Source organism: Amblyraja radiata, chromosome 21 (genome assembly GCF_010909765.2).
Source record: "Amblyraja radiata isolate CabotCenter1 chromosome 21, sAmbRad1.1.pri, whole genome shotgun sequence".
In the NCBI taxonomy this organism is placed as follows: Eukaryota; Metazoa; Chordata; class Chondrichthyes; order Rajiformes; family Rajidae; genus Amblyraja; species Amblyraja radiata.
The window spans coordinates 2,598,614-2,624,668 of NC_045976.1; the positions used below are offsets into that span (position 1 = coordinate 2,598,614).

The 26,055-nt window shown below is 44.6% G+C and overlaps 1 protein-coding gene across 1 annotated transcript in view; it reads right to left on the reverse strand.

Annotated features, from left to right (window-relative positions):
* The window catches only part of cfap54 (cilia and flagella associated protein 54), a 343,797-nt gene that overhangs the window by 237,928 nt on the left and 79,814 nt on the right, over nucleotides 1–26,055 (reverse strand). Inside the window, exons 19-25 of the mRNA XM_033039312.1 lie at nucleotides 23,464–23,609; nucleotides 21,470–21,627; nucleotides 15,111–15,338; nucleotides 13,892–14,115; nucleotides 10,534–10,669; nucleotides 1,940–2,033; nucleotides 269–439 (exon numbers count right to left, since the gene is read on the reverse strand). Coding sequence (XP_032895203.1) covers nucleotides 269–439; nucleotides 1,940–2,033; nucleotides 10,534–10,669; nucleotides 13,892–14,115; nucleotides 15,111–15,338; nucleotides 21,470–21,627; nucleotides 23,464–23,609 — 1,157 coding nt within the window. The remainder of the gene's footprint in view (nucleotides 1–268; nucleotides 440–1,939; nucleotides 2,034–10,533; nucleotides 10,670–13,891; nucleotides 14,116–15,110; nucleotides 15,339–21,469; nucleotides 21,628–23,463; nucleotides 23,610–26,055) is intronic.

Here is a 26,055-nt window from a genome sequence, read left to right on the forward strand (position 1 = left end):
ATTCTCTGCGTCAGAGGGCGGTGGAGGCTGGTTCTCTGGATACTTTCATGAGAGAGCTAGATAGGGCTCTTAAAGATGGCGGAGTCAGGGGATACGGGGAGAAGGCAGGAAGAGGGTACTGATTGGGGATGATCAGCCATGATCACATTGAATAGTGGTGCTGGCTCGAAAGGCCGAATGGCCTACTGCTGCACCTATTGTCTATCGATATACTACTTCAATTTTACATTGTCACAAATTTTGATTGAACTATATGTTTTAAACTTACTTTGTTGTGTGTAAGCCAGGAATAATGCATGCAGCTTTCTGCTGTGCCGGAAGGCACAACTGATATAGTTTGTGATGACCAATGTCTCCCTGAAGCAGTTGAGTGTATCCTTCATATCCACTGGTACCGAGATCAAGGCATTTGCTCTCTTCACTTCTAAATTAGTGACTCCTTGTTTAAGATGACAAAAGAAGTATATTTTAAACACAGGTTAAAGTTAAAGAATGAACATGAAGAAAGATTAATTTATTCCATTGACAGAACAGCATGTTAACTACCATTTGCTTATGGCACTCGTATGCAAAGCTGGCTTTTTGTAAATAACGTTTAATTTTCTCATTCATTCCACTGAGGAATTTTGTGATTTACATATTTATTGTTACCTCAATATTATCATTCTTTGAGAGTCATGTCTCATGCAAAACAGCAACAAAATACTAACAGATACTTTCTCTGGGGAGAAGGCAGGCACGGGTTATTGATTGGGGACGAACAGCCATTATCACAATGAATGGCCGAATGGCCTCCTTCTGCACCTCTTTTCTATGTTTCTATATTTATTACCAGCAATCTATTTTCAACGAGCATATTTGTTTATTCAGAAGGGTCCTTATTCTTTCTGCACATCATTCACTAGTTGGTCTTCTATACTATTCATTGCCTGCTTGTGACCCACTTGGGTGCCATCTTAAATGTAGCGAATGAACATTACAGTAAACGGACACCTATATGACGGATTTCAGTTATTGCGAAAGGATCTACCGACCACCCCCAGTTTGCACTGCCTCCCCTTCGCTTCCAGCCCTGGCTTCCAACACCATCCCTGGTTCACAAGGTGCACCAGCAAGCCCTTCCACACCCACCACATGGTCCGATTGATGCCACTGTTGTTGCGGCTCACATTATAGTCCTTGGGGACAGCGCTTTCTTCAGGCTGCTGCCACCAACAGGACGCACTCAGTCAACATGGGGCTCACTCCCCTCTCACGAGCTGCTGCTTCTTCCCATCGGCCATTGCTTTTGTCCTCCTCCTCCTCCGTCTCGCGTCGCTTTGTCCATTTGGCCTCTCCACCCACTCCACCGTAGCCTCCTCTTCCTTCTCCGCCAGAGTGGCCGGTAACAACGGGGGAGAAGGAGGAGGAGGCAGCAGAGGAGAAGGAGCGGACAATGTGACGGCCGACAGGAAGAAGTGGCAGCTGGTGAGAGGCGAAGGTGCCCATGGTGACTGAGCTTATCTTGTTGGTAGCAGTGGACTGAACAAAGAGCTGATGGCCAGCAGCTACAAATTGAGCAACAACAGTGGCGTCAACCAGACCGTGTGGTGGCTGGTGAAGAAGGGACGCTAGTGCAGACCAGCGGTATCGGCACCTAGTTTTAAGGTGAAACGACACAAAGTGCTGGAGTAACTCAGCGCACTGACTCAGTCTGAAGAAGCGTCCCAATGTCAGCTATCCATGTTCTCCTGAGATGCTGCCTGACCCGCTGAGTTATTCCAACACATTGTGTCCTTTTGTGTATTAACCATCATCCGCAGTTCTTTGATTCAACGACATATAATGATAATACCTTTCTCGGTTATAGAGGACAATCGGCAATAACGGACATCATTCAAATACCCCTGAAGGCTGCCAAAGAGAATGTTCAATGTGTTAAGCAGGTAAATCTCCTTACCTTCGTCATCCTGCTGCTCAGGGTCAACAGGGCCTTCGCCATATGTAGATGTTGCAACTGTCAACTGATGTTCTATAAAGTTCCTGCAATTTATCTGAAAAATAAGCATTTTTATGTGAAATTTATGAGGTGTTGCAAATGAGAAATGTGAGGTGTTGCATTTTGAGAAGACTAAATGAGAAAGATCTACACTGGATGGTGAGCCTCTGGGTAGTGTTGTATAGCAGAGGGATCTAGGAGTGCAGGTACGTGGTTCCTTGAAAGTGGAGTCGCAGGTAGATAGGGTGGTCAAAAAGGTGTTTGGCACATTGGCCTTCATCAGGGAGAGTATTGAGTATAGAAGTTGGTCATGTTGCAGTTATATAGGATGTTGGTTAGGCTGCATTTGGAATATTGTGTTCAGTTTTGATCACCCTGTAATAGGGACGATGTTGTTAAGCTTGAAAGGGTGCAGAAAAGATTTACAAGGATGTTGCCTTGAGAATATGCAGAACTGGGGATACTCTGGGATTAAAGGGTTCAGTGTTCCGTTTTTGAAGATCAGGGGCTGATTGAAGTTAGGTTTCACTTTTCTTACTGTGACATCATCATTCTGGTAAAACAAGTGATGTTCGATGCTATTGTGATTGGCTAAGATGTATTCTGCTGTGTATGATTGTAATAGGGTGGAAATATTGTCCCCGCCTATATAACCATGTGATACTGTAGTAATTGGTCTAGAATTACCGTCCATTGTAAGTTACCTCCCACTGTATCAAATATCAGTGTTTTCACTGAACGGACTAAGGGATATAAATACCGGAATTATCATTTGGGGGCATCGTCCGGGGTCTCAGAGGAGGCCCTCGCAAGTTTGCGGTAAAAGGGTTGAGTTGTTGGATCAGAGAATGGAGGAATTGGGCCCCCAATAAAAGTGATTTTACTCCATCGGTTTTCCTCCGATTCGCTGATCCAGCTGCTCAGCAATTCGCTGGCCTTCAAGAGGCTTCCCGAAGAGACTGAGGTTAGTAGTCCATAGAATATTGACATTGGGTCGGTTATATTGATAAAGGGGTTCAGCTGAGAGAGCATTTCAGTATTGAGGTGTAATTGGAAATAAGTTTTGGACTGAAGTAAAAAGTTGACAAATTAGTTCAAAATCAGCGCTGAGGTAGAAAGTCGGGACTAAAGTAAGATTGATAAATTACTTTGAGAGCCTGTACTGTGCAAAAAAGGTTGGTAAGGGGTTTCTGTGATATTTGAAGACTGTGTGATCAGTGAAGGGGTGTCTGTGATATTTCAGGACTGTGCAATCAAATTTTTCTGCTCTAAATTCGGGCAATTTTGCTTTAAATTTGAAGTAGTGAGGAGTATAAAGCATTTTTCTGATAGCGGTTCGTGGCATTCCTTGCTGATAAGAATCTTGCATTCCACTACAGTCGAGCGCTTTCACTTAAAGTGGTAGACTCAGATACTTCAGATTTAAAGTATTAAAATCAAATACTTTTATTAGCGTTTGTAGGATTTTGTTCTTGCATTGTTAATTTTTGTGGTTGCACAAAACTGTGTGTCTTGCTTTGTTAACTGTTTTAAGAAACTCAGAGTTTTGTGTGGGGCCTTGTGCTGCAGAAATCTGGAGCGAGCCAGACAAAGAGCGAAATGTTGTAGCCAAGAACAAAGGAGCACAGGTGGAAGAATAGAATTGTGGCCACTAAGGGGACCTTAAGATTACGCAATTTGATGGTTGGCTTGGTTTGATAGAGAGAGAGGATTGATTTGGATGAATGGGGAAGTATACACTGTACTAATGCTCACGTGCTCTGGCAACCGTACCATTCCAACACCCCCCACCCTACGGTAATTGATCCTGTAGTACCACCTGTGTCCACTATACCAGCTCCGGCAGTATCATCAGCTCTTGCAGTATCACCTGTGTCCACTTCCCCGGTCACTTTTGACCCAGCAGTTCCAGCTGGTGTCAATATCAAGATTCAAGATTCAAGAGAGTTTATTGTCATGTGTCCCTGATAGGACAATGAAATTCTTGCTTTGCTTCAGCACAACAGAATATAGTAGGCATTAATACAGAACAGATCAGTGTGTCCATATACCATTATATAAATATATACACACATGAATAAATAAACTGATAAAGTGCAAATAAACAGATAATGGGCTATTCATGTTCAGAGTTTTGTCCGGGCCGAGTTTAATAGCCTGATGGCTGTGAGGAAGTAGCTATTCCTGAACCTGGTCGTTGCAGTCTCCTGTACCTTCTACCTGAAGGTAGCGGGGAGATGAGTGTGTGGCCAGGATGGTGTGGGTCCTTGATGATGCTGCCAACCTTTTTGAGGTAGCGACTGCGATAGATCACCTCAATGGAAGGGAGGTCAGAGCCGATGATGGACTGGGCAATGTTTACTACTTTTTGTAGCCTTTTCCGCTCCAGGGCGCTCAAGTTGCCGAACCAAGCCACGATGCAACCGGTCAGCATCCTCTCTATTGTGCACCTTCAGAAGTTAGAGCACGTCCTCCTTGACATACCGGCTCTCCGTAATCGTCTCAGGAAGTAAAGGCTCTGATGTGCCTCCTTTTTGCGTCCTTCACCGCCATTCGCAGTCGGTAGGACTCTACCTTGTCGACGTCCATATTTCCGGATGCCAGGCCCGAGTTGTAGGCAGCGGTGCGAGCATTCAAGGCAACTCGAACGGACCTGTCCACCCAGGGTTTTTGATTTGGAAAGGTGCTAACCCTTACCGTGGGGACGATGTTATCGGCTATTGTTGCGATGAAGTCCGTGACTGCTTCCGCGAACTCACTGAAGTCACTGGAACTTGCTTGGACCATATTCCAGTCAACATCTGTCAGTGCATCTTGCAGCACGGTCTCTGACTGGTCGGACCACCGCGTTACATCCCTCGTCACTGCCGCTTCCCGAACTATCCTCTGTTTATACTCTGGCAGCAGGAAATTGGCAGCGTGGTCAGATTTTCCTGAGGGAGGGAGTGAAACGTCCTTGTAGCCCTTCCAGAAAGGCGTATAGCAATGGTCCAATGTTCTCTCCCCCCTGGTGGCATACATGATGTGTTAGTAGAAGTTCGGCATGATCTTCTTGAGATTTGATTTATTAAAATCTCCAGCCACCACCATAGCCGCAACCGGGTTCTTGTTTTGAATTGAATTGAATTGAATGCCTTTATTGTCATCTGTTTTGATGTCGACATAGCACATTGTGTAGGGCCGATAGTGCCACGTTGGTTTCCGCATGCGGTGGAATGTAGACGGCTGTGATGATCACTGAGCCAAACTCCTGGGGAAGGTAAAATGGACGGCATGAGATCGTCAGATGCTCCAGTTCCGGCGAGCAGGAACGGGAAAGCATCTTGATATTTCCAGGGTTGCACCAGTTGATATTGGTTATGAAGCAGACTCCTCCACCCTTGGATTTCCCAGATTCTTCTGTTCTGTCAGTACGGTGGACAGTGAAGGACTCGGTTGGGCAGATTACCTGATCCGGAATCAGCGTGACCAGCCATGTTTCGGTCAGGCAGAGGATGTTGCAGTCCCTTATGTCCCGCTGGAATCTGATCCTTGTCCTGAGGTCATTCAGCTTGTTTTCCAGGGACTGCACATTCGCCAGAAGAATGCTGGGCAGAGGGGGACGGAAGGCTTGGGCTTTCAGCGCCGCTTACCCCGATGTTTTCTCCGGGTTTTCCTTGGAGCCGCGCTCCCATTGTTGATCTCTGCTGGCCACGCTGGATCGGTGAGTACAGCGTTTAAAAAGTCTCCGTTTACGCTAGAGTTTAGATTTAAGATAGTTTCCCTGTCATACTTTGTTAGTGCTAGGGAGTTGGAACTTAGAATTTAAAAAAAAAAAGAACATGCAAGTTAAAAATACGCAGTTTCCGCGGAGCTGCCATGACGGTGACTGGACAGGTGCAAGCCATCTTGGGTCCGGCTAACAATAGGACTGTAAACTCCTACCTCACCAGGGACTAACTTACTGTACCAATTTACTGTTGTGTGGTGTCTTTTTAAAATTGCTGTTTTTTCGTTTTTTTCCTCTCACAAATATGTAATATGTGATTCTGTTCCATTCTGTTTTGTAGTTTTTTTGCACAATCCGCAAGCATTGCCACTTTTCATTTCACTGCACATCTCGTATGTGTATGTGACGAATAAACCTGACGACTTGACTTATAATTGCATCAGTCTTCTCGGACCGGGAAAGATCTTCAGAGATATGCACGCCCAGGAATTTGAAGCTCTTGACCCTTTTCACCATCGACCCGTTGATATAAACGGGACTGTGGGTCCCCATCCTACCCCTTTCAAAGTCTGCAATCAGTTCCTTGGTTTTGCTGGTGTTGAGGGCCAGGTTTTTGTGCTGGCACCATATGGTCAGTCGGACGATCTCTCTTCTACACACTGACTCGTCCCCATCAGTGATATGGACATTTACCTCTCGTGGAAGTCGAACAAAATGATAATCTTACTGAACCAGCTGCCAAATAAAAATATATCACCCGCCTCATTTGTAAACTCCCTCCAAACCACTATATGTGTCTATATTGTGGATTCCAGAGAATTATGGGCCCTGGTGCCACATGTTCTAACCCCAGTAGAACACGCAAGATTCCTAGCTAACTTAGGGTCCCCAACCCATGTCAATCAACATGCCCAGAATCCGGCCTGGGATGACACAATCCTTACCGTCCTTACTACCACTGTGTAAAAAAACGTATTGACATGTACAAAGTCCTGGATACTAGACCCCGGAAAAGAGAGGGGGAAGAAGAATTTTTTAACAGGTTTTCAGAGATGTTCAGAGATATACATCTGTCAGTCGGGGGATACTAAATAGCGAAACAGTGCGAATTCACCTCACAATTGTGCTGTGCTGATAAATTGTTTCCCAGTCCCAGCCACTGTCATAGAGGCAATAAAAACTAACAATATGGACTGCTGACAATTCTCAGAGCCAAATGGCCTGTGCAGTTAAATGCTACTTTAATTGTATCCAGCAAGGCCATTGGAGCAAGGAGTGCCCATGGTGGAGACAAGCGGAAAGGGGTTATCAGCAAGAACAAAGGGGAGGTTGGCAAGGAGATTGAGGACAAGGGAGGTACACAGACTTATCCCAGGCTGATCCATTTCCTCAATGCTGACAAGCCAACCTAGTGGTGAATGGGTGCTACACTGACAAGGAACTTGTTCTGGTATTACAAGTTGCGAGAAAACAGTGTACCTTCATGGTGGATACAGGGCATGTCATCCATTCAGTCCACTCACAACCTCCCCAAATCCGACAAGACTCAGAGACTATCTGGATTCCAAGGACAGATATGCCAGTCAAAGTAACATACTGGAATGAGGCAGTACAGCATCAGTTTGTAATCACCACAGGGAACAGCAGCGTATGCTGAGGTGCTTTCAGAATTGTAGAAGCAGGACTCTGAGGTTGCCCCACATATAACAATGAAAGTGAATTTCCCATTTCATGCAAAGGATTTAGGAGCTATGGTTTATCAAGCAGTCAGCCTGGCAGATCCAAACACGAGCCATGAACAAGAATTGCCTAATAATTGTACTGTTCAATTTTATCAGACACCAAGGACAGTTACTACATCGCTATGCCATCATCTGGGGAGCGAGGTAACAGAGTCGTTTGACCCACAGGTGTGGGCAGAAGACCCGACTCAGGTAGCATGCGTTCAGATTGATCCCATCCAGGTAGCTCTCCAGAAAAAAATGTAGCACTGCCTTCCATCCGACAGTACCCGCTGAAGCAGCAGGCAATACCAAGCATTGATCAATTAATCCAGGGACTGCTAGAACAGGGCATCCTGGTCAAATGCCAATCCTGTTGTAATCCGCCTATCCTCACAGTACCCAAAGCAGGGAAACCGAATCAATACAGATTGGTTCAGGATTTGCGATCCATTAATGCCATAGTGGAACTGCTCCATGCAGTGGTGCCTAATCCAGCTCACGTTTTAGCCCAAATCTGAGCACAGGCACAGATCTTTTCAATAGTGTGACCCTTCTCACTACCATTGCAGCATGCCTTATCACTATCCTTGCACCAGAACAGTCAGCACCTCAACGCCTTCAACTACAACGGACAACAGTATACATGGACTCGGTTGCCCCAAGGGTTTGTGAATTCCCCAACATTATTTTGCAGATGTCTCCACGAACAGTTGCAGACGCTAAGCCTTTGGCGTGGCTCCACCCTCGTCCAATATGTGGATGATTTGCTTGTGGCCAGCAAGGCTGAAGAAAGCAACCGCAAAGATACCACTCAGTTATTGAATGGTGGTGCTAATTAGATAAAAGTTGGATAACATGAAGGAAGCAAGTGATTGGGGTAATTGGGGTTTTGGAAGTTGGTCAGACTGGCTAATCAACATGGCCATGTACCTAGCTATCGCGATTATTTGCATTTTTGTTGGATTAACAATTGTAAAATGTGTATCGGGGAGAATGCAAACCGCACTGGAAGGCATAGGTGCACCGAGAATGTTATTGGTAAGACAGGACGAAGTATTGTGATGAAGAAAGACTGAGTACATTAATAGGGTGCAGGAAGAGTTTGAACGACTGGGAAGGATAGAAATAAGTAGGAACATGGGGAGTTATCATGGAATGATAAAAGGGTGGAATAAGAATATGCAGAACTGGGGATACTCTCGGATTAAAGGGTTCAGTATTCCGTTTTTGAAGATCAGGCGCTGATTGAAGTTAGGTTTCACTTTTTTTACTGTGACATCATTCTCATAAAACATGTGATGTTCAATGCTATTGTGATTGGCTAAGATGTATTCTGCTGTGTATGATTGTAATAGGGTGGAAATATTGTCCCCGCCTATATAACCATGTGATACTGTAGTAATTGGTCTAGAATTACCGTCCATTGTAAGTTACCTCCCACTGTATCAACCATATATATATATATGCTAATTCCTTTGAGCACATGTTTCACATGCTGGGAGAGCTTCCCAAAGCAGGACAGAGATTCAAGGTCACCTTGGTAAAATAAACGAGATTTAAAGTATTCTAGTCGGTGTTTTCATTGAACGGACTAAGGGATATAAATACCGGAATTATCAGCCTGAGCTATGAAAGGTTGAATAGGCTGGGACTCTATTCCTTGGAGCACGAGGATGAGGGGTGATTTTATAGAGGTGTATAAAATCATGAGAGGAATAGATCGGGTAGTAGGGGAATCGAGGACCAGAGGACATAGGTTTAAGGTGAAGGGAAAAAGATTTAATTGGAATCTGAGCGGTAACTTTTTCACAAAAAGGTGGTGGGTGCATGGAACGAGCTGCCAGGGGAGGTAGTGGAAGCAGGGACTATCTCAATGTTCAAGAAGCAATTAGACACATACCCATAGGACAGGTTTAGAGGGACATGGGCCAAATGCAGGCAGGTGGGATTAGTGTAGCTGGGACATTGTTGGGTGGTGTGGTGAGTTGGGCCGAAGGGCTTGTTTCCACACCGCGTGACTATCACTTTCGATGATTCTATGGCAGCATGAAATCTAGAATGGAAAACTGTAAAATGCAAAATGATGTCTTGGACATGAACGTAGATGTGTCGATGAGTAGATGAGTTTGCAGACTATACCAAGATTCTGGTGCTGTGTACTGAGGAAGGCTGTCACAGTATACAGCGGGATGTGTGATCAGCTACAGAAATGGGTGGACAAATGGCAGATGGGTGCATGTGTTGGGTCAAAACCAGCAAAAATGAAACCTCAGGAAACTGACTCCAGATGAATGTGTTTCTACATTCAAATCAGGTTAGACTGCTCGTGCACAATCCTTTGGAAGAAGTGATTTGCTTGTCATGACTGGAGAGTTGGCTCATCCTATACTGGCAGAGGAAGGTGACAGCGGGTGATGTCAAAATGCTTTGAGTCAATTGAGAATAAATGGCTGTTCCCATCACATGCCAGAAAGCTGGATTGGGAAACACTGTTTATTAGCATGGTGGGCTGAAGGGCCAGTTTCTGTGCTGTGTTACATGACTGATTCCACAACTTTCATTATTTTAATTTTAGGGGATAAGCTTGCGTCCTTTGCCACCTCAGAGTCTTCTCTACACTTAGCCTCAGAATGTTACCATATTTTGTTAGGATTCTATTCTATTCTCCCAGTTTCAACATCTGTCACACAGGAAAAGTGGTACAGTGATGTAGCTGGTAGAGTTGCTGCCTCACAGTGTCAGAGACCTGGGTTAGATCCTGACCTCAGGAGCTGTCTATGTGGAAAGTACACATTTTCCCTCTTACTGAATGGGGTTCCTCCAGCTGCTCCGGTTTCCTCATGCATGCCAAAGACATGCAGTTTGTTGGTTACTTGGCCTCTGTAAAATTGGCCTTTGTGTGTAGGGAGTCGATTCGAAGGTGGGATAACATAGAACTAGTGTGAACGGCTGATCGATGGTCAGAGTGGACTCGCTGGGCCAAAGAGACTGGTTCCATGCTGTACCTTTCAATCAGAAACATTTATTCTGACAATACTGTCCTCTGCATCAATGTCTCGTGATTTCATCAACAGTGGGTTTCCCTCCACCAAAGTCACACAACAGAAAAAGCAGATACTTACAACAGTTCCTGAGTCAAGTGAGGCCTTCACAAAATGAGGCTGTGGAGGAGCAGGACCCTGGCACTCACTGATCCTTGCCTGAAGCTGGCCCTGGGCGTGAACCAAGAGGGGAGTGACTTTCACAGAGTACCGTTCACTAGTGAGCAAACAAATTAAAAAATCATTATATAAAATAACAACGTCCTGCTGGAACCACAAACATGTCGTGTTTAGGATACAATATAATCAGGATGGAACCCACATCTCTGGGGTTTGAAGAGAGCAACTTATTTTAGTTTAGTTTAGCGAAACAGTGCGAAAACAGGCCCATCGGCCCACCTCGTCCGCGCTGACCAGTGCATTTACCTGCACAGACTAGTGACAATTTTGCAATTCACCGAAACCAATTAACCTCCAAACATGTACGTGTTTGGCGTGTGGGAGGAAACTGGAGCACCCGGAGAAAACCAACAAGGAAAACGTACAAACTCTGTACAGACTGCACCCGTAGTCAGGATGGAACCCGGATCTCAGGCACTGTAAGGCAGCAACTCTACCATTTCACCATTGTGTTGCCCTGTGGTGATATTAAGTAAATGATGCCTGTATTCTCGAGGCTAAAAAATGAGCAGTCATTTTTTGAAATGTACACCATTTTTAAGAGGTGTGGCAGGATGGAAGGGAAGCTGATTCCTGTAACCAGGTGCCAGAATATGTCACTACCATTAAGAACGAGAGCAGGGAATAGAAAGACCTGCAGAGGATCGGGACAGAGACCCATGAGTTTTGTGATATCAAGATAATTGGGGTAAACAGGGATTGTGTGGGATATTGGTTCGGAAGTAAAAGATCAGGTGTGAGCTTTTATTGAATGCTGGAGCAGACATGAGGAGCTGAATGTGTAGGAATGAACTGCAGATGCTGATTTACATGGAAGATACACCATAAACAGACCCTGAAGGATATTGACCGGAAACGTCACCCATTCCTTAGATCATCCTGTTCAAGAAGGAACTGCAGATGCTGGAAGATCGAAGATACACAAAATTGCTGGAGAAACTCAGCGGGTGCAGCAGCATCTATGGAGCGAAGGAAATAGGCGACGTTTCGGGCCGAAACCCTTCTTCAGACTGATGGGGGGTGGGGGGGAGTAGGAAGGAAAAGGGAGGAGGAGGAGGAGCCCGAGGGCGGGCGGATGGGAAGGTGGGAGGAGACAGCTAGAGGGTTAAGGAAGGGGGGGAGACAGCAAGGGCTAGCAAAGGGCTGGCCTGGGTCTCCTCCATTGCCAGAGTGAGCAACAGCGGAAATTGGAGGAACAGCACCTCATATTCCGCCTGGGGACCTTGCGTCCGGATGGCATTAACATTGAATTCTCCCAATTTTGCTAGCCCTTGCTGTCTCCCCCCCTTCCTTAACCCTCTAGCTGTCTCCTCCCACCTTCCCATCCTCCCGCCCTCGGGCTCCTCCTCCTCCTCCCCTTTTCCTTCCTTCTCCCCCCCACCCCCCATCAGTCTGAAGAAGGGTTTCGGCCCGAAACGTCGCCTATTTCCTTCGCTCCATAGATGCTGCTGCACCCGCTGAGTTTCTCCAGCAATTTTGTGTACCTTAGATCATCCTGCTGAGTTAGGGGCTGACCCACTTGGCCGTCATTTGCGCGCCATTTACGCGACCTCGTTATCGTGTTGAGACGCACGGGTAGCGTGTGGGCGGCACGGGACGGTCGCATGGAGAAGTGCGGAGGGGTATGGAGTTGCGCGTGGTATCGCGCGACGCTCCAGGATTTTGTAATGCACAAAATCTTTGAGCGTCTCCGGCGTGACGTATCGCGAACGCACGTGGATGTATTGGGGTCGCACGCTGACAACCTGACGTTGTATGTGCAGTACTGTAGTACAGTATACGAATCAACTATCACGAATATCTTGATTGTACATGCTTTTGATGGTGGAATGTAGGTGCATTTTGCGATGGCGTTTAAAATCAGAGTCACCAGAGAATAAGTCACCAATATTGTGTCATTTGACTGTATACATGTAGGTGACATATTGAGGGCGGCAGATCTGCGACGTTTGATGCTGATAAAGATACATTAAAAATATTCTGCAAATATTCAGACACTTGACACTCATATAGAGTTTAAAACATTTTGTTCAATGGGCAGCTGCACCGTTAATTGAGTTTGCGGCGGAAGGTTCAATGTTAATGCAAGGTCAGGGTCGGTATTTTGCTAAAACGCTGAGTCGGCTCTGATTATTTTACCTGTTTGTTTATTTTATGTTCCAGCTTCACTCACACTTCGAGCTTCACTTCACTTTGAGTAAAGGAGCAGGGATTTGAGTATAGGAGCAGGTAGGTTCTACTGCAGTTGTACGGGGTCTTGGTGAGACCACAACTGGAGTATTGTGTACAGTTTTAGTCTCCTAATCTGAGGAAAGACATTCTTGCCATAGAGGGAGTACAGAGAAGGGTCACCAGACTGATTCCTGGGATGTCAGGACTTTCATATGAAGAAAGACTGGATAGACTCGGCTTGTACTCACTAGAATTTAGAAGATTGAGGTGGTGGGGGGGGAAGGGGAGGATGAAAACATAACCCAAAGCGACCAATTCAAATGATGTCACGCACTCCAGACGGCTGTGCTGACGCATGAAGACGCACGCGACTGTCACTACCGGCCTGTCGCATAAACGACGGCCAAGTGGGACAGGCCCTTAACTCCAGCATTTTGTGTCTGTATTCTATGAGGAGATGAATGGCTGACTGCTGCTTCAAGTTCCTATGTTCTGATGCAATTAAAACAATTAGATATATACAAATTTGCTCGCATTTTATGTTTTAAACTCAATTTTTTTTACATAAATGTTTTTTTAATGTTGTCGAATTTTTTTAAACTGTTATATGAGAGATCTTTAATTTGCTCAAGCATTTCAACAGCTTTGACAGCTGGTTCAGCTTGGTGGTAATAGCACATCTAGGAACCCAGTGGCAATATGTGTAAGAAAGAACTGCAGATGCTGGTTTAAATCGAAAGTAGATACAAAATGTTCGAGTAACTCAGCGGGTGAGGCAGCATCTCTGGAGAAAAGGAATGGGTGACGTTTCGGGTCGAGACCCTTCAAGGGTTGAAGGGTCTCGACCCGAAACGTCACCCATTCCTTTTCTCCAGAGATGTTGCCTCACCTGCTGAGTTACTCCAGCATTTTGTGTCCACCCAGTGGCAATATGCTGACTCTACGTATATAAAGCACAAGATTTTAATTTCACAGCAAGTTTCCCATGTTTCAGTTTTCATCTGGAGGGAAGAGAATGAATAAACATGCAATTAACCATTTCTTAAACAAAATTAAAAATGCACCAGAAGATGAAAACGGCACTCACTGTGTAACAATGTTGAAGTAGATGGCCAAATGGACTAAGGATTCCCACTTCTTTTGATTGCACAGCAACTCCAAAGCATATAACACCATGGCACACACCCAGTGTAAGTCAACTACATTCACATCATCAAACGGGTGTTCAAATTTCAGATTAAATCCACCTTTATCATCTGCTAAGGGCCCCACACAGCTTGGGACGTGAAACATGCCATCTGTATCAATAAACTAATTCAGAAAAGATGAAAAGTAGCATTTAATACTTGACCAAAATGTCAGAACAATGTTAATGTATATAAAACATATTTATATAAACTAAAATGTTTATATTTCCTCCATTTTAGTAAGATGACAGGAGTGAAATGGATGCTTATGATTCTGGTCTGAGGTAAAAACATTTCTGCATTGCAATTACGGGGTAGTTTAAATTTAGTTTAGTTTAGACAGGCCCTTCTAGCGACCGAGTCTGCACCGACCAGCGATCCCCGCACATTAACAAAACACTAGGGACAATTTACACTTATACTAAGCCAATTTTACCTACAAACCTGTATGTCTTTGGAGTCTGGGAGAAAACCAAAGATCTCGGAGAAAACCAATGCAGTCACGGGGGGGATGTACAAATTCCATACAGACACCAAGTGCTGTACGGCAGTAACTCTATTGCTGTGCCACCGTGTAACCCATGTGTGAATGTGGATTATTTAAATTATAAATTAACAGCCAATGCCAGGATAAACAACTTGCATTTAAATAGCACCTTTAACATTGTGAAACATTGCAAGTTATTTCACATAAGGAATATCAATGAGATTTTCAAAACCTATAAGCAGATTTTAAAGGAGACTAGATGAAGCTGGACCGGTTGGGTCATGTCCCCCAAGGCGGGGGGGGGGGGGGGGGGGGGCGGCATCACAGGTGAGGGCTGGTCCCCGAACGCTATACTCCACCACTCACCCATAGGTCCACAGGTAGCAGAGCTTAGATATCCCAGGGGACTATGAGGCTGCTGTTCAGGAAAAGGAAGGCCAGAAAGAGACTTGAAAACCAGATAATCTATTTTACCAGTAAGGAAAATGTGGGTAGTTTAATGCTAAAATAATGTTTTTCTCCAAATTACTTTGATCCCGTAATTTTGCATTTCCATCACCATCAAAATGGTCTGAGGAATCTCTGATGGAGAAAGCTCATTCTGGTCTATTTATTGTAAATTATGCCATTACCTTTACATAATTATTGGAGTTCTGTAGATGCAGTATCATATCAAGGAGATTCAGTGCAGCTAAGTTAAATGGTGTACAGAGGATCAGCTTGACATTGTCTGAGCTTAATACACCTTCTATTGCCGTGTCCATGCCAGTGATGTACATCATTGCAATGTGTGCACAATTCCATAGAAGTTGACAAGTATTCTGCAGAATTGTCCAATGGCCTCCACGGTGTGCGAGCACCTAAAAATGGAAAATGTATTTCAATTAGTTAATCTGACGATTTTTCTGCCTAATAGTAACACCCAATGTGGTTACCACAGACAGAATATCAATAGGTTTCATATTGGGCGGCACATTGGCGCAGCGATAGAGTTGCTGCATTATAGCGCCAGAGGCTGGGTTTCGATCCTGACTACAGGTACAGGGTTTGTACGTTCTCACTGTTAATGCATGGGGTTTCCCCGGGTGTTCCGGTTTCCTCCCATACTTTAAAGATGTAGAGTTTTTTCAGCTAATTAGCTTTGATAAAGATTGTAAATTGTCCCTAATGTGTATGATAGCACCTGTGTATGGGGTTCATGGTTAGTGTGGACTCGGAGGGCCAAAGGGCATGTTTTCACGCAGTAGCTCTAATTTGAGGTTTACTTTGAAAAATCGTTTCTGTGATGACATAGATATTATAAATGAGTTATTAAGAAACCATCCTCCCTCCATAATCATAGTTTAAAAACTGCAGTAAATTTCTAATTACTACAGCAAATATTCAGGGATAACTATACAATTTGTTCCATGTTGTGATCCAAAATCATAAGCTCTAGTCGAAATGATCAGCTAAGAAATCACAGTACATGTGTGGACGGCCCTCAATTATATTTATATTGAGGAAAGTAAGATTTAAACATAGAAACATAGAAGAGGTGCGGGAGGAGGCCATTTGGCCCTTTGAGCCAGCACCGCCATTCATTGTGATCATGGCTGATCGTCCCCAATCAATAACCCGTGCCTGCATTCTCCCCATATCCCTTGATTCCACTAGCCCCTAGAGCTCCATCTGATTCTCTCTTAAATCCATCTAGTGGTTTGGCATCCACTGCCCTCTGTTGCAGGGAATTTCACAAATTCACAACTCTGGGTGAAAAAGTTTTTTTCTCACCTGTCTTAAATGACCTCCCTTTTATTCTAAGGCTGTGGCCCCTGATTTTGTACTCACCCAACATTGGGAACATTTTTCCTGCATCTAGCTTGTCCAGTCCTTTTATAATTTTATATGTTTCTATAAGACTCCCCATCATCCTTCTAAACTCCAGTGAATACAAGTCTTTTCAATCTTTCCTCATATGACAGTCCTGCCATCCCAGGGATCAATCTTGTGAACCTACGCTGCACTGCCACAATCACAAGGATGTCCTTCCTCAAATTAGGAGACCAAAACTGTACGCAATACTCCAGATGTAGTCTTACCAGAGCCCTATACAACTGCAGAAGAACCTCTCTACTCCTATACTGAGATCCTCTTGTTATGAAGGCCAACATTCCATTAGCTTTCTTCACTGCCTGCTGTACCTGCACGCCAGCCTTCAGTGACCGGTGTACAAGGACACCCAGGTCTCGCTGTACCTCCCCCTTACCTAACCTAATCCCATTGAGATAATAATCTGCCCCCTTGTTTTTGCCACTTCTTCTTCTGTCGTTTGTCTTTTAGACCTGCAGCTCCGTTGAGGCGAGCCAGGCCAACGTGTCATCGTCTATGTCAATCAGACCTCGTTCACCATTCGGTGGCCGGTGTTTGGGGCAACTGGTAACTATGTGCTCCACTGTCTGTGCTGGGTCCCCACACTCGCAGGAGGCGCTTTTTTTGCCACCAAAGTGGATAACCTCACATTTACCTATATTATACTGCATCTGCCATGCATCTGCCTACTCACTCAACCTGTCCAGGTCACCCTGCAATCTCCTAACATCCTCTTCACAGTTCACACTGCCACCCAACTTTGTGTCATCCGCAAACTTGCTAGTGTTGCTCCTAATTCCCTCTTCCAAATCATTAATATACATGGTAAACAGTTGTGGCCCCAACACCGAGCCTTGCGGCACACCACTCGCCACTGCCTGCCATTCTGAAAAGGACCCTACTCTTTGCTTCCTGTCTGCCAACCAATTTTCTATCCACATCAACACCCTACCCCCAATACCATGTGCTCTAATTTTAGTCACCAGTCTCCTGTGCGGGACCTTATCAACGGCATTCTGAAAGTCTATATACACTACATCCACTGGCTCTACTTCAACCATTTTACTTGTCACATCCTCAAAAAATTCCAGAAGATTAGTCAAGCATGATTTTCCTTTCATAAATCCATGCTGACTTGGACTAATCCTTTTACTGCTATCCAAATGCCCCAATTATTACCTCTTTAATAATTGACTCCAGCATCATTCCCACCACCGAAGTCAGGCTAACTGGTCTGTAATTCCCCGTTTTCTCTCTCGCTCCTTTCGTGAAAAGTGGGATAACATTAGCTATCCTCCAATCCACAGGAACTGATCCTGAATCTATTCAACATTGGAAAATGATCACCAATACGTCCACTATTTCTAGAACCACCTCCCTGAGGACCCTGGGATGCAGTCCATCAGGCCCTGGGGATTTATCATCCTTCAGTCCCATTAGCCCACCCAACACTATTTCTCGCCTAATGAAAATGTCTTTCAATTGCTCGACCCCATTAGATCCTCTGTCCTCCAGTATTCTGGGAGATTGTTTGTGTCTTCCTTAGTGAAGACAGATCCGAAGTACCTGTTCAACTCTTCTGCCATTTCCATGTTCCCCATAATAATTTCCCTGTGTCTGCCTTCAAGGGACCCACATTTGACTTTGCTATTCTTTTTCCCTTAACATATCAAAATAAGCTTTTACTGTCCTTTACATTCCAGGCCAGCTTCCCCTTGTACGTCATCTTTTCAGCGTGTATTGCCTGTTTTGTTTCCTTCTGTTGTCCTACGAAAGTTACCCAATCCTCTGTGTTCCGGCTACTCTTTGCTGTGTTATACATCTTTTCTTTTAGTTTTATTCTCTCCTTAACTTCTCTTGTCAGCCACGGTTGCCTCCTACTCCCCTTAGAATCTTTCTTCCTTTTAGGAATGAATTGATCCTGCGTCTTCCGGTTTATGACCAGAAATTCCTGCCAATGCTGTTCCACCATCATTCCTGCTAGTATCCCTTTCCAGTCTACCTTGGCCAGCTGTCCACTCATGCCTTCATCATCCCCTTTGTTCAACTGCATCGCTGATACTTCCGATTTAACCTTCTCCTTCACAAATTGCAGATTAAAACTAATCATATTATGATCACTACCTCCAAGTGGTTCCTTTACCTCGAGTTCTCTTATCAAATTTGGTTCATAGGACAACACTAAATCCAGAATTGCCTTATCTCTGGTCGGCTCCATTACAAGCTGCTCTAAGAATCCATCTCGGAGGCACTCTACAAACTCTCTTTCTTGGGGTCCTGAACCAAACTGATTTTCCCAGTCTACCTGCATATTGAAATCCCCATCACCACAGTGGGATTATCTTTGTTACATGCCAGTTTTAACTCCTGCTGCAACTTACACCCTACATCCGGGCTATAATTTGGGGGTCTGTAGATAACACCAATTAGTGTCTTCTTGCCTTTGCAATTCCTCAACTCAATCCACAGTGACTCTACCTCATCAGTCCCTATGTCTTCCCTTGCCAGGAACTGAATTCCATTCCTCACCAGCAGAGCTACCCCCCCTTCCTCTGCCCACCTGCCTGTCCTTTCTATAGGATGTATAACCCTGAATATTAAGTTCCCAGATCCGATCTTCCTGCAGCCACGTCTCAGTAATCCCCACAATGTCATATCTACCAACCTCTATCTGAGCCTCAAGCTCATCTACTTTACTTCTTATACTTCGCGCATTCAAAGAACCATATAATATAACCATATAACAATTACAGCACGGAAACAGGCCATCTCGACCCTTCTAGTCCGTGCCGAACACATAATCTCCCCTAGTCCCATATACCTGCGCTCAGACCATAACCCTCCATTCCTTTCCCATCCATATAACTATCCAATTTATTTTTAAATGATAAAAACGAACCTGCCTCCACCACCTTCACTGGAAGCTCATTCCACACAGCTACCACTCTCTGAGTAAAGAAGTTCCCCTTCATGTTACCCCTAAACTTCAGTCCCTTAATTCTCAAGTCATGTCCCCTTGTTTGAATCTTCCCTACTCTCAGTGGGAAAAGCTTTTCCACGTCAACTCTGTCTATCCCTCTCATCATTTTAAAAACCTCTATCAAGTCCCCCCTTAACCTTCTGCGCTCCAAAGAATAAAGCCAGTACATTTAATTCCTTACGCATCTCACCATTCACATCGATCCCTATTAAACTTGGCCATGCTCTCCTATCCCTTTGTGAGCTTCCTTTCCTGTTAATTCTGGGGTCATTAACTATCCCTTTACTCCCTTTCCCTTTAACTCCGTCGTTGACTATCCCATTTGACATCCCCCCCTTATTTAGTTTAAAACCACCTGTGTCGCAGTGGCAAACCACCCACCCACCTGTTAAGGTGCAATCGTCCCTTTTGTACAGTTCCCCCTTACTCCAAAACAGATCCCAGTGGTCTAAGAATCTAAATCCCTGCCCCCTGCACCAGTTCCTCAGCCACACATTCAGGTCCTGTATCTCCATGTTCCTGCTCTCGCCAGCACGAGGAACTGGAAGCAAACCGGAGATAACCACCCTGGAGGTCCTGAAGCACCAGCAATGGTTTAAATGTGGGGACAGCTCAGCAAAACATATTGAAAAGCATTGTCAAATAATGAAAACCATTGATGCAACTGCAACTTCCAGGTCTGGAACACTGTGGACCACCTCTTGCATTACCATGGACTCATTTATTTCTCCAAATTTTGTTTTGCACCAACATCCTGTTTTTTTGAACAGTCATTTAACTTTTTAAAGTCTTGTGGAATTATATGTAAAATGGGTCCAACTTTTGTCCAACGGCAGTGTCATGAAAGGTTTTATGTGTTTAGCCATGTGCCTGTAAACCTGCTGCAAGCAAGATTTTCATTGTACGTATACAAAGTCAACTTGACTGGGTTCATCTTTTGAATGCCTTCCACATTTTTAAAAACTTTTCCAAACCTCAATTTTTAATAAGGAGGTGTGTTCATGGAGTGATTCATCTCTTCTACTCCTCTCAATAGCATGGACATTGTTGCACTCTGCCTTTTCTAGCCAATATTAAGGCTCAGAAATTTTCCCCAAGTTGATTTCACTTTAATAAAAAGGGAGGAGCTTGAGAGTGGGCTCAAGTTCTTGGCAGCGATAACTTAAATCCAAAGAAAGCTGACAGATAACTGAATATAGAGGCATGCCGACAGATAACTGAATATAGAGGCATATAGAATATATGAATATAGAATATAATGGCAACTCCAGCAATTCCTATAACGTCCACAGAAAAGAAACATGCAACTTACAAATCAATATTAAAAATCTCATTTTGTTTCAACCTTTTCTGAAAGTCTTAATGGGAAATCGCCAATAGGAATGAACAAATAGAAGTTAACATTCAGGTCAAACATTCGAGAGTTGCAGAAGAGGGGATGCTCATGTTATGACTTTCAGGGATCAGGCAATTGTGTTCATGAGTGATATAAGTTTATCTTAGTGGAGACTAGGGTGGCACAGTGGCGCTGCGGTAAAGTTGCTGCCTGACAGCATCAGAGACCAGGGTTTGATCCTGACTACGGGTGGTGTCTGCATGGTGTTTGTACATTCTCCCCATGACCCGCATGGGTTTTCTCCGGGATCTTCGGGTTTCCTCACACAATCCAAAGATGTACAGGTCTGTGGCTTGGTATATTTGCAAATTGTCCCTAGTATGTAGGAGAGTGTGAGAATGCAGGGATCGCTGGTCGGCGTGGGTGGGCCGAACTCCCTGTTTCCACGCTATATCTCTAAACTAAACCAAATGAATGAGTTATGGAGTCACAGTTGCTCAGCAGATAGTGTAGCTGCTGTCTTCAGCGAAACATGGATAAATGAGGAGTTTGCACATTCTCCCCGTGGCCATGTGTGGTTTGCTATGTTTGCTGCAGTTTTCCCTCATATCCCAATGACATGCAGGTTGGCAGGTTAGTTGGCTGATGTAAATGTCCCTTTGAGTGTTAGGACATTCAAAATGAATTTGATAGGTATGAGGGACAGAAAATAGATGATTGTGAAATAAGTGGGGATATTATATCGATTAAATTGCTACGATGATTATATTGGTTGGATAAGCACCTTACTTATAACAACATAAACACTTTGTTAATGCAATTACCACTGCTTTTCTGAAGTGCAAGAACGCCTTGCTCAGTTGGCTTATAATAAAACTGGTAGAACTGCTTGGCATGCCTGGTTCATCTGGAGAGGCGTGATATTCCTGGTCATGAGTTGGTGACAGTGACTGATCACTTTCAGAGTTTTCAGTAGTATCCACTACATAATGAACACATTAAACAGCAAATTATTATGCTTGGTCTTAAAATTCATAAATCAACTTTTCAAAATAAATATATTGCTAAAACTAGATAATCAGATGAGTTTCAACGACATTATTAATCTCTGAAATTAAGCATTAGGTTTCCTACACTGGGCATATCAGTTCATATGCTTCCATATCAGTTTATATGGTGTCCAACACAGGCGACTATTTACATGCTAGCCACAGAAGCAGATCTACAAACTCAAACTCATAAATCCTGAACGAGCAATTGATTTTTTGTCTGATGGAAGGCAAGACTTCCTAAATAGGTTGATCCTGACCATGGGTGCTCGTCTGTACAGAGTTTGTATGTTCTCCCCATGACATTCGTGAATTTTCTCAGTGACCTCAAGTTTTCTCCCCCACTCCAAAGACTTAAAGGTTTGTCGGTTAATTGGCTTGGTATAATTGTAAATTGTCCCTAGTGTGTGTAGAATAATGTAAGTGTGCCGACTTTGCTGTTCGGTGCAGACTCAGTGGGCCAAAGGGCCTGTTTCTGCCCTGTATCTCCAAACTAAACAAAATGAAACTAAACTCTCCCTGTAGCTGAAGCCCTCTAATCCAGCCAGCAAACAGGTAAGCCTCCGATGCATACTCTCCAAACCAAAAGAGCAAATGGGCGCCCAAAAGCGCACATTATTCCAAATGTTGCCTAACCAACGTCCTATGGAGCTGAGTGGCACACACACACACGCACGCACGCACGCACGCACGCGCACACACAGCTTCCTTCACCACCCCATTATGCAGGCGGAGGACAGGGCAAGCGGGGGGAGTGCTGTCTGAGTGAAATTCACACGGTGCAAAGCCAAGGTGATACAGACACACAATGGACATGAACTGGAAGGGTGGCGCTGTAAGAGGGGGGGAGGAGGGGGGAGAAGGGGGGAGAAGGGGGGAGAAGGGAGGAGAAGGGAGGAGAAGGGAGGAGAAGGGCTGGAGACAACTTTCAAGAAGCCAGAGATATACCGCGATGAAGCTCGGCGGACATTAACATTACCGGTTGGTTATCCTTGTTTCTGAAAACTACTGCTTACGTTTTTTTCCCCCAATGAAATTCACCGGGAATCACCGCTACAACCTGCGAGAACCTTCAACCTCCTGGCAACCCACTAGGACCTCCTGGCAACCCACCTACGGCACGAGAATTCTCGCAACTCTCCATGGCGGCTTCATTCTGGTCACCGCAAATTTTTCAACATATTGAAAAATTTGTGGCGACCATAATGAGGCCACGAGTTCCCAGAATGCGGGAACTCCTCACGACCATGAAGGCGACTCCCCGGCAACCACCCGCGAACATGTGGCAACGATGTGGCGACTGCATAGTCTCCTGCAGTTGCCTAAAAAGTCGCCAATGGGACAGGCACGTGTCTTTTTCCAAGAATGGAGGAGTTTAAAACCATAAATCTAGGAATTAATGTAATTCTTTTTGAGTGTCTGTTGGTAGATACTACAAATAACAGTACTGGAATATATATTTTTAAACATCAGTTTAGTTAAGTTTAGAGATACAGCACGGAAACAGGCCCTTTGACCCACCCCATCTGCGGTGACCAGCGTTCCCCGCACATTATCCTACACACACTAGGGACAATTTTTACATTTATCAAGCCAATTAACCTACAAATCCTTTCTGTTGCAAATCCTGAGTGGCATTATTGAGCAACAAGTACATCTCATGGAACTGTGTCCAGATTCGCAAACACAACTCTGCAACATGTTTGCTGAACAATATAATTCACGCGTGAAGTATTTAACAAGCTGGCCATTTTGCTTTTGGATACAACCTGATGATGTTTCTGATGAATCTTCTCTGGCTTTGTCTGTAAACAGATTAAATTCGAACATAGCTTCCGAATCACCACGCTCTGTGTCAACAATTAGAGCCCCAGAATTATGGAGAATAAACATATCTGGGTCCAGAAAGGAGTATCTGCGAACAACAAGAAGATAGCAATCTGTTAAATAAACTGCTCTCGTGTTCCACAAGGAGCAGAGATGGAACTATCAATATGTGCTACTAAAATTTTGCATTTTATAAAATAGTGTTAACATTTACTTTTGCCAATCAGTAAATCTCTCTTTTTTGTATGAGATATTATTTGGTTAATAATAATAATAATAATAATAATAATAATAATAATAATAATAATAATAATAATTATTATTATTATTATTATTATTATTATTATTATAATAATAATATTATATTATAAGACAGATCTTATGAAAATAAATCAGCTCCTGGAAGTGTAACGTTAATCATTGAGTGTGTGAAGATGTGCAGTATTGGTAGCAAGGCAACTGTCAGAACCACACTGAATATGCATCAACAGGGTTTCACAAGCTTATATCGTGAGGGCTCCGTGACCCTCACTATTCAAAGGTCCGAATTTAGGATGTCCTTCTGATCCTGACTACATTTTAACAAGTATCAGCATTGCTCCGAAAGAATGCTGCCAGTCTGAGCACCTTCAGCAACAGACTGGTTCCACGAAGATACAGGGCAGAACGTCACAGGAGATCCTTTTTCTCGGTAGCTATCAAACTGTACAACTCCTCCCCCTTCTGTCGTGGGGGAGGAGGGTGAGTGGGGGTGTGGGTGAGGGGGGGTGGGGTGTGGGTGAGGGGGGGTGGGGTGTGGGTGAGGGGGGGTGGGGTGTGGTGGAGGGGAGGTGTGGGGGAGGGGGTATGTGATGAGGCGGTGTGTGTGGGGGCGGGGTGGTATGGGGAGGGGGTGGTGTGGCAGGGGGAGGGGGTCGGTGTGAGGGGGAGGGGTTGGTGTGGGGATTGGGGTTGGTGTGGGGTGATGTGGGGGGGTGGTGTGGGGTGTGTGTGGGGGTGGGATGGTGTGGAGTGGTGGGGGAAGGGGGGAGGAATGGGAGAGGGGTAAAGGGGGGTGTTGGTGTGTGGGGGGAGGGGGGCTGTGGGGAGGAAGGGGGAAGGGGTGAAAGGGGGGTGTGGGGGGGGAGGCCAAGTGTGTGGGGGAGGAGGGATTCCACTAGCGGCCACCTGCCGCGACACCACACAGCACTTCCCGGCTCCACTATGCGGCTTCCCTGACTACACTCTTGTGGACTCATTCAGCATGGCTTGTGGACTCAATCAGCGCGGCACATGGACTCAGCCCTGCCTCCGGGGGATTTTTTGCCTCGACCCTGTGATTGAATGCGGCTGCCTGAAGGAGCGTTACCTTCATGGTGAATGACAGGCGAGAAGACCAATCTACTGATCTCATGATTTTTTAAACCTTCATAACTTTTGTAATATTCCACCGATTGGAACATATCTTGGTGTGCTTGGAGCAGAGGAGAACGGTGAGTAAGGTGGCGAAGAATCCTTGCGATATAAGGTACCTTTTTTGCGTAAATTAAAAAACAACGCAAACCGGAAGAGGACAGGATAAGAGTTTTAGCAATAATATAGATATAGATAGATAGACATCATGACTTACTGACCTTTATATTCAACAGCCTCACTGATAAAGGCAAATATCCATACGCATTCTTTAACACCCCATGCCATTTCTCCACTCGATATCTCCAACAACCTAGATCCTACTGTATCAATAGACAATAGACAATAGGCAATAGGTGCAGGAGTAGGCCATTTGGCCCTTTGAACCAGCACCGCCGTTCAATGTGATCATGGTTGATCATCCACAATCAGTACCCCGTTCCTGCCTTCTCCCAATATCCCTTGACTCCGCTATCTTTTAGAGCTCTATCTAAATCTTTCAGAGAACCGGCCTCCACCTTTGACAACCTCCTCATTACCCACAACACTGCCTGATTTTTACAAATTTTTCATTTACTATTCTTATACCAATGTAAAGCACTTTGGCCAACGAGAGTTGTTTTTTAAATGTGCTATATAAATAAAAGTGACTCGACTTGACTTGATTACAATTAAACTCTACTTCAGCTGAAAACTACCAGCGGCCAGTCCAGGTTGAGTCATGGTGGATTGACTGATACACTGCACTGTTCTGTACAAAATTACAAGATGTTGCAACATTTTCTCATCCTGTTCTCGTAATTCTGATTTTATTAAGTACATTTTATTTATATTGCACGTTTAAATCAACTCGCGTTGAAACAAAGTGCTTTACATAAAATAAATAATAAAGTTTCCGTACATCCATAGAAAAATTAAAAAAAAGAAAAATGACACAACACATTATAGAATTCAACATGAACGTCCCCTCACAACAGAATCAACATTTCCACTGTGGGGAAAGGCATCAAAAAGTTCAGTCCTCTTCCTCTGTGAAGCACCCGAGGTCGGGGCCTATTTGTGGCCTCCGCAGCCAGTCAGATGTTTTCAGGCCCTCTTTGCCGGAAAGCTGGAACTCCGGTGTCGGGTGAACACTCCTCGGC